The 8,651-nt window shown below is 36.4% G+C and overlaps 1 protein-coding gene across 6 annotated transcripts in view; it reads right to left on the bottom strand.

The window, feature by feature from the left end:
• Positions 1-8,651, bottom strand: part of RYR2 (ryanodine receptor 2) — a 799,701-nt gene that overhangs the window by 472,674 nt on the left and 318,376 nt on the right. For all 6 annotated transcript variants that reach the window (XM_032137647.2, XM_032137648.2, XM_058430777.1 and 3 more), the window contains 2 exons: positions 5,521-5,599; positions 2,893-3,005 (listed from right to left, as the gene is read on the bottom strand). In XM_032137647.2, the coding sequence (XP_031993538.1) occupies positions 2,893-3,005; positions 5,521-5,599 (192 nt within the window). The remainder of the gene's footprint in view (positions 1-2,892; positions 3,006-5,520; positions 5,600-8,651) is intronic.

Genomic DNA, 8,651 nt, shown 5'->3' with positions numbered 1-8,651 from the left:
ATATATATACGTGTATATATATATATAGGTGTAAAAAAAATATATATATATATATATATTTGTGTATTCTACAAGGCACACACAGCCCATCTTCAGTTATTCAGGGTTTATTCTATAGATTATTTCAACTCCCTCTGCCTATCCCAAAGTCCTTTCATGAACTCACTTCTTGATCTTTCAGTTTCTCTAGATCCTTTTCAGTGAGTCCTCTGAATAAGTCTTTGAACCCACACCATAGTACTTCATATACCCGCTACTATCCACCATGGTGGGAATGTAAGATACTAATTCACCATCTCTATACCCATAGGAATGTCCTTCAGCATCTCTAAGCTACACTGTAATGCGTATTTACTGTCTGACAATATCCTCATACAGCTCTGTATGTGTTTGATTTGTTTTCTCCACTAATTACTTGAGGATAGAAAGCATGAGTGATGTGTCCTTGGCCTTTCCTGCTGTTTCTGCTATATGCTAGGTCCATAGAGATGAACAATAAAAGTAACGACTTCATTACCAAATGAAAGTGAAATTTTAACAGCCTGGTTGGCTGCTCTCTTATAGCTCCATATAAAAGATTACCAGGAAAGAGAATATAAATAATTGGCTATGTTACACAGGCTGGGCAAGGTGTGGCTCATGCCTGTAGTCCCAGCCACTTGGGAGGCTAACTGGGGAGGATAGGAGGTTGAGGCTTCAGTGAGCTATGATCGCCACAGTACTCCGGCCTGGGCTACAGGGCAAGACCCTGTCTAAACAAATAAATAAAATAAAATAAAATAAAATAAAATAAAATAAAATAAAATGTAGTTTGGAAATCACTTGTAAATTTTAATTAATCATGAGGTTTATTTCCTTCTATAGGAGGTCAACCTCATGTATCATCATTATTATTGCTCTCACTTGTATAGTGCTTTTTAATTCTGCCCATATTTAAATCCATTATCTCATTGCTTCCTCACAATAACCTTGGCACTATGTATGATTATTAGCATCAACCTCATTTTTTACAGATGAGAAAGCCAGAGTTCAGAGAATTAGATGACTTTCTCAGGTAGTTAGTTGTAGAATAGATGCGAGAAGTCCTGGCCCTGTGAGGTCTGGATTTTCCATTTTTCAGTGCATCATGATGCCATCCTGTCAAATAAACTCTGATACACAGTGGAGGCACAAACTGTACAACAACAACAACAAGAAAAAATTCACAGTTATGTCGAAATCAAAATAAAGTATGTGTATGATTTATATATTAAAAGTGTGCATGAATTACTTCTACTGCTATTGGTTTCCAGGTACAACTACAATTCAAAATGCATATTTGATCAAAATACATCATCTTAACACACATAGCACATGCATACAGGAAGGGCTTAATAAATGCTTATTTTACAATCTGCACACCTGTATTGTTCTAGAAATTCACATGGTGACTATTTCTACCTACATTCGTTAAGGGACAAAAGTAGAGAAATGCTTCAGGACTCCCTATAGCTATGCAACATCAGACACTCCATTTAATTTAATAGTTTCTGTCAGTTACACGAGACACTGTTACACCATTTCCTTGTCTTCATCATTACCTCTTCTACAAGGCAAGTGAAACAAAACAAAACCAATCTTCCTAGAAACGTTTCAAATCTGGAATTAAATGTATTGGTAAACCAAAACTGACTTACAACACCCCCAAATTTACCCTATTTCATGTTTATAGAACAAAGGGGGTATCAACTACTTACTTAATCCTAAACCAGTAAGACATGAACTACATTTTGATTTATGGTAGTGGTAAAATACTTTCTATAACCCAGTATCTGCTAAATTGCCACATGCCCTATTTCAGATTTTTGTTTCAATCATCACACACTGTGATGCCTGGGATTTTTCATGCGAATATTCATATAAAGTTTACAATGCCCCATTTTATATTTATTTAGTCACTTTTCAACCTTAAAATGAATATTTTGCTCTAGCATCCTTCACATCTTCATTTCAACTTACTTCATTTCAATTTACTCTAAACTTCCGTATTGGACTATTCTCTGGCAAAACTACAACTTACTAAATAAGTTAAATTAAATACATACTGACCTTACCACAAAAGTTCAAAATGCATTTGATACGGTTCGGCTGTGTCCCCACCCGAATCTCATCTTGAATTCCCACATGTTGTGGGAGGGACCCAGTGGGAGGTAATTAAATAATGGGGGCAAGTCTTTCCCATGTTCTCATGATAGTGAATAAGTCTCATGAGATCTAATGGTTTTAAAAAGAGGAGTTCCCCTGAACAAGCTCTCGTCTCTTGTCTGCTGCCACGTGAGACGTGTCTTTCACCTTCCACCATGACTGTAAGTCCAATAAACCTCTTTCTTTTGTAAATTGCCCAGTCTTGGGTATGTCTTTATCATCATCGTGAAAACAGACTAATACAGCATTTAATGATAAAACACAAACTTCTTTCTTCCTTCTCCCATTTCCAGCCCCTACTTTTTGAAACAACGCAGTGTCAATGATAGACTTCAAACTCTTTCTTATTTTGTCTATTTCTCCTTTCTTAACATGTCATGTGTTCCTCACTTTATAATTTGCTTTCATAAATATCAGAATAGGTAAGCACAACCTCATTAATATAGCCTTTTCATCAGGTGCAAAATAAAGACCATAGAATCCAGGTCATGAGGGAAGCCTGCCTGAATGAAGCTGATAAGCTGTATTTCCACTCACGTCACATTATTCTTCCATTTAGGAAGTTATTTATCATTACTCTAATAGAGATAGAGGAATGGTTATAAGCAATTTTCGTAGACAATTTACAATACAAACCTTAAAGAGATTATTTTATTGACTTGTCATTTAGCATATCACCAGATTCATGATCCTACTTTCCACACTTACCAAGTACCTTTCAGAGGACACGCTAACTAAGATGAGGTCATCTCCAACTCGTACTTTTTCTCCTTCTGATCGCTGCTTAGAGGCAGGGTGTATGGTCCACCAACAAGCCTCACCTGCAGAGATATGGATATGTGAAACACAAAAAAGTTCCTCTTAAAATCTATTTTCTTTGCCAATGATTCCAAACACACAACTTTCAGAAATCTGGAATTAATGCAAATTAATCTCTTACACCATGAAAAGAGAAAGAATTAAGCCTTAGCTTAAGATAAAATAAGATTCTTCTCGTAGAAACTGGGTGTGACACTTAGGGAAGGTTGATGTCTTTTTCTTCCACTAAGAATTGCTTTACAGGGATATTTATTTATACTCATCTAAGACTAAATTCACCACTCACACCGATCTGATTTCATCTTTACACACTCACATGTCACTATACTGTTCAATTGCTTTCTATAAAATCATCTCGTTTTTTGTCAATTTTCATTAGGACTTGGGGTTTTGTGATGTGACAATTGTAACAATTTTTTGAAAATGTTCTCAGTAGTTATTTTTGGATGCTGACTCAAAGAAGGATGCAAGGTATTATCATCTAAAGATTGTACTATCCTGTCCCCTTTTTACTTTATTATTTTAAAATGTGATGCTTTCTATTAAACTAAAGGTAACATATAAAAGAATCCTTTTACAGAAGAATGAATTATAAAAGATCTTGGTTTACATCAACCAAACAATTTCTTCTAGGACAAGTCAAGCATAAGCCTCATGAGCCACATGTCTCTTCTTCACTCTTTCTTCCCAATACCTAACATGTAAGCTTCGGCATGCTATTCTTCATTCTGTTCATAATACCCTTGAAAACCTAAATGCAACTTCTATCCCAAAATCAGAGGAGTGTTTTCATGACATCTGTCTTCATTTACCATTCTTTCCCTTCACTCAACTTTATGGTTTTTCCATAACTCTTTTTTTTTCTTGACTAATTCCTCAATGCCAGAATGTAACTTCCTAACAGTGGGACTTGGTATGTTTTGTTTACTGAGGTTTCTCCAGCTCCTATTAGAAGCACTCACTACAAATTTATTTTCATAAGTGAATTAATGAATTACCAAATAATATTTTGTAAGTATTCTTACAGTCAATATGTAATCTGTGTTTTTTCTTACATAAACCATATTCTAACTTGCTTTTCTTATACAAACCATAATCTAACCTGAATGTCACCTGGCAGAATTCTTTATCTTCATTCATCCAATTCACATTTTTACAGTTGCAGGTAGCTTTTCATTTCATTCAAACATTTATAGTGTACCCACTATTGGCTAATCATTGCTTTAGCGGCTGGGATACATCCATAAAGAAGGAAGAAAAAATTATCTGCCTTGAGAGTTTAATTCTGATGAAGGCAGGCAGACAACAAATAATAAATACAATAAATAATTGAGGAATTCAGAAGAAGTAGGGAACTATGGGAAAAAACAGAGTAGCATAAGGAAATCAGGATGCAGGGAGAAAACACTTACTTGTTTTGACTATTACATAATCTTCTCAAGGTAGGAAAACAAGTTCTAGACTGTGTCTGTGTCTTTTACTTCTTTTGTAGAGAGAACTGACAACTTTCTCATTTAACTGTGTGCTGAAATACATTAACTAGAAAAAGAAAACTAAAAAACTAACAGAAATACAGAGGAATGATAAGAGCCTGTACAAAACAAAGTCAGAATAATATATTTATTTATCTTTCTGGTGCCGGGGGTTCTTGGAATTTCTTTTACAAGACGATGTGTTGGTCTATTAAAAAGTCTATGAGGCTGGTAAACATACCTTTGTTTTTACCTTTTTGTTGTTTGTAAAAAATTTAGTGAATATGGGTAAATATTTTAAAGAGGGGGAGTGGAGTGAGAGGATAGCTTGATCTCACTCTTGAAAGGAACAACTTAATAAAAGTTGAACTATTTCCTTCCATTCTTTTTTCTACTTGGTCTTTAATTACAAAGTGACGCAGGCTCATTGTAAAAGACAAAACGGTCCAATTTTATAGGGGTAAAGTCACTGCAAAGTCTTCAGAGTATTGAGGAGAACATCAAGTTTGTGTTCTCCTATTTTGATTCTCAAAAAAAATAAACGTGTTAATATATACATTTTTGTTTCACAAATCTGAAAATGCACGTCTGCTTGGACAGGTATGTAGAAGAATGCTCTGTGGGCAGAGAAATGAAGGAGACTTTCATTTTTGACCTTTTTATTTGAATGTTGGCATCAAGTATGTTATATTTTCAGACTTAAAAACATTTTTGAGAGAGACATGTAGAATTACTTCACAAACTAATTAGTGCATATTAATATGGTTAACACCCAGTAAATCATGTAGTAAATATTAATTTTCTATCCAAACCTACAAGAAGAATAAGGTTTGAAGCCTAGTTTGAACATCCGACTAATGATGTGGGAATAACCAAGAGGAATGATGTACATTTCCCCCTTCTAGGAAAAACTTTCATTAGAACATTTTTTCCTGACTCCATCCATAAGAACATTCATCCCATGTATCGTATTTCCCAGCTTCTTCCAATCCAATCCCTGCAGGGTTCTCTCTGAACCCGGCTTCCCGCAGCACAAGATGCTCACCTGTGGTGTCCTCTTGCAAGCCAACATCAAAAGCCAGCTTATCAGTTGAAGACCGGGAGGTGGACAGGCAGCACAGATACTATAAAATACAAAATAGTAGTTGTAAGTAGAGGTTTTGTTTGTCGTTTTTGAGACAAGGTTGCTCTGTTGCTCAGGCTGGAAGCGCAGTGGCGTGATCACAGCTCACTGCGGCCTCAACCTCCTGGGCTCAAGCAATCATCCCACCTCATCCTTCTGAGTAGCTGGGACTACAGGCACATGCCACCATGCCCGGCTAATTATTTTCTTTTTTGTAGAGATACGGTTTCACCTTGTTGCCCAGGCTGGTCTCGAACTCCTAGACTCAAGTGATCCTCCTACCTCAGGCCCCCAAGTAGCTGGGACCACAGGTGTGCACCACTAAATCTGGTTAATTTTTTTTTTCATAGATATGAGATCTCCCTATGTTGCCCAAGGTGATCTCAAACTCCTAAACTCAAGCAATCTCCCACCTCCACCTCCCAAAGTGCCGGGAATATAGGCATGAGCCACAGTGACCAGCCATCCTTAAGGTTTATAGTCGTACCAGCAGAGTCTTATTCTGACCTGTAATTTGGCATCCATCTATCCCTACTGTTCTTAGTGTTTTCCTGAAAATCTGGATGCTTCTGCACAAAGCCCAGATTTTTACATGTCTGTGAGGCAGAACAGCACGCATTAGGGGCAACACCCTAAAGGAATTGTAGTCCTTTTTTCCCTTATAAAAGACAAAGGAAACGTTCTCTGTCAGTACAGGAAGACAAGTAACTGGGGATGTATTTGTACATCTCTCACTTCATGTGATATTCATGATCATCTGCAAAAGTACAATGCAGTCTGACAGTTAGAAATCTTTCTCCCAAACAAATTTGAAGACTATTCTCTTTTACCTTCTAGTTTTGTTTCCATTTAAAAATGTTTAACTCTTTGAAATCCACCTAGAATTTATTCTGGTGCACAGCATGTCACTGCACTAAAATGAGGTTTCTCGTGCGTCTACATACATGTGCATTTCCACAGGAGTAATCACTCTTGCAACACCATCATCTACTTATTCTTCCCACCCTTACGTGTTCCTAACTGTATATTCTTGGACATAAAGTTTAGGATCATTTTTCAAGCCCACTGCTCCCCAACCCGATGCCACAAAGTGTTGTAAGAACAGAGATACAAAGATGAGTGTGGTAGGATCTCAAAGTACACTACCATCACCAAGCAAGTGCACTGCCAGCAAGCCCCCTTTAGAATCACCGGGAAAATAATGCAAAGGCCAGAAATGTCTTATTACGGTATAGGGCCCATCCAGCTAAGTGTGTGTCTGTGAGTGTGAGAAGGCAGATGAACCAATCAGTGGCAGATATGCTGGTATGTTAGGTGGAATCCAGTGCCATGGGGATGTGAAATCAAATTGACCTGCAGATTCTGATTCTGACTCTTAACTACAAAGCAATGGCTCCCAAGGTTATAGTCAAGAGGCTCCAAGGGTCCCTAAACTTGTTTTTAGCCACGGCAGAAGTGTCAGTCTGACCTCAAGACAGGTAGCCCACGATAATCCTCTATGTTTATAGACTTTAAATATAAATTGTGCTTAACATCTGCCTTTATTTTTTAAAAATGTAACAACTTTGCAATAATCAGACTTCCCAGACAAAAACAAAGTGATTCCTATTAAAGTCTTTGGTAATTTTTTCAATAACAGTACAGTATTAGGCACTGTAACTATTAACATATGCTTTCTCCTTAATGTTTCTAGTAACTCTGAGGTAGATTCTATGACTATTCCACTAAGTGTTAATTAAAAAGAGCAAGAACTTGGTCTTATTCACTACTATATCCAGGACCTAAAACAGTACCTAGCACATAGTAGATGCCAAATAATATTTATTTAATGAATGTATAAAAATTTCAGGTGTAATTACAGGCTCGATTATGCAAAATATCCCAGGCTGTCCAGCACGTGGCAAACTGAGACTGAATCCAAATCTAACAACCAAGTTGAGGCTCTTAACCCAACTGTTATGTACAGAGAGTAGTTGTCTTAAAAGAAACCCTCACATTTATTATTTCATGTAGTTCACGTGTTTTGATTGCTGTAGAATGTGGAATTGTTGCCATAAAATTTTAATATGTGATTGCTCTATACAAATTGTTTTTACATATTTTTCTTACATCCAACCACTTTACGAAACCGTTTTATGTTGTTTTATATCTTGACGTGTCAGACAAAATTTCCACAATGTTAGTTAGCAATGGTAGATAAAACATCTTCTTATTTTTATTTTAGTTAATTTGATTTTAAAAATGGCTTCAGCATTTCACAATTACAATATTCACTATTGACTTGACACTGATAATCTTTATCACTGAGGAAATAATCAATGTTTAGTTTTTATTAAGAATGAGCAGCGAGTTTTATTAAAAACCTTTTCCAGCACTTGCTAACACGATCACAAGTTTTCTTATCTGACCCATTCATGTGATGTAACACATTAAATGATATTATTAAATCATCATTAAAATCACGTCCATGTATTTCCTATACTTCTCATCCTATACTTTTGAATTTCATTAAATAGACAATTAAAATCAAGTTATCACATAAATATCCATGATTGAGATTGAAAATTTGTGTGCCCTTGTTGGATAGTGGTATTTTTTATTTTTATTTTTTATTATACTTTAAGTTCTAGGGTACATGTGCACAATGTGCAGGTTGTTACATACGTATACATGTGCCACGTGCCATGTGCCATGTGGGTGTGCCGCACCCATTAACTCGTCATTTACATTAGGTATATCTCCTAATGCTTTCCCTCTCACCTCTTCCCACCCCATGACAGGCCCCAGTGTGTGATGTTCCCCTTCCTGTGTCCAAGTGTTCTCATTGTTCAATTCCCACCTATGAGTGAGAACATGCAGTGTTTGGTTTTTTGTCCTTGCGATAGTTTGCTGAGAATGATGGTTTCCAGCTTCATCCACGTCCCTACAAAGGACATGAACTCATCCTTTTTTATGGCTGCATAGTATTCCATGGTGTATATGTGCCACATTTTCTTAATCCAGTCGGATAGTGGTATTGATACTTAGTCTTCTGCTTTAGAACAATTTACATA

Source organism: Hylobates moloch, unplaced genomic scaffold (genome assembly GCF_009828535.3).
Source record: "Hylobates moloch isolate HMO894 unplaced genomic scaffold, HMol_V3 SCAFFOLD_18, whole genome shotgun sequence".
Lineage (NCBI taxonomy): Eukaryota > Metazoa > Chordata > Mammalia > Primates > Hylobatidae > Hylobates > Hylobates moloch.
This window is presented reverse-complemented; position numbering and strand designations above follow the sequence as displayed.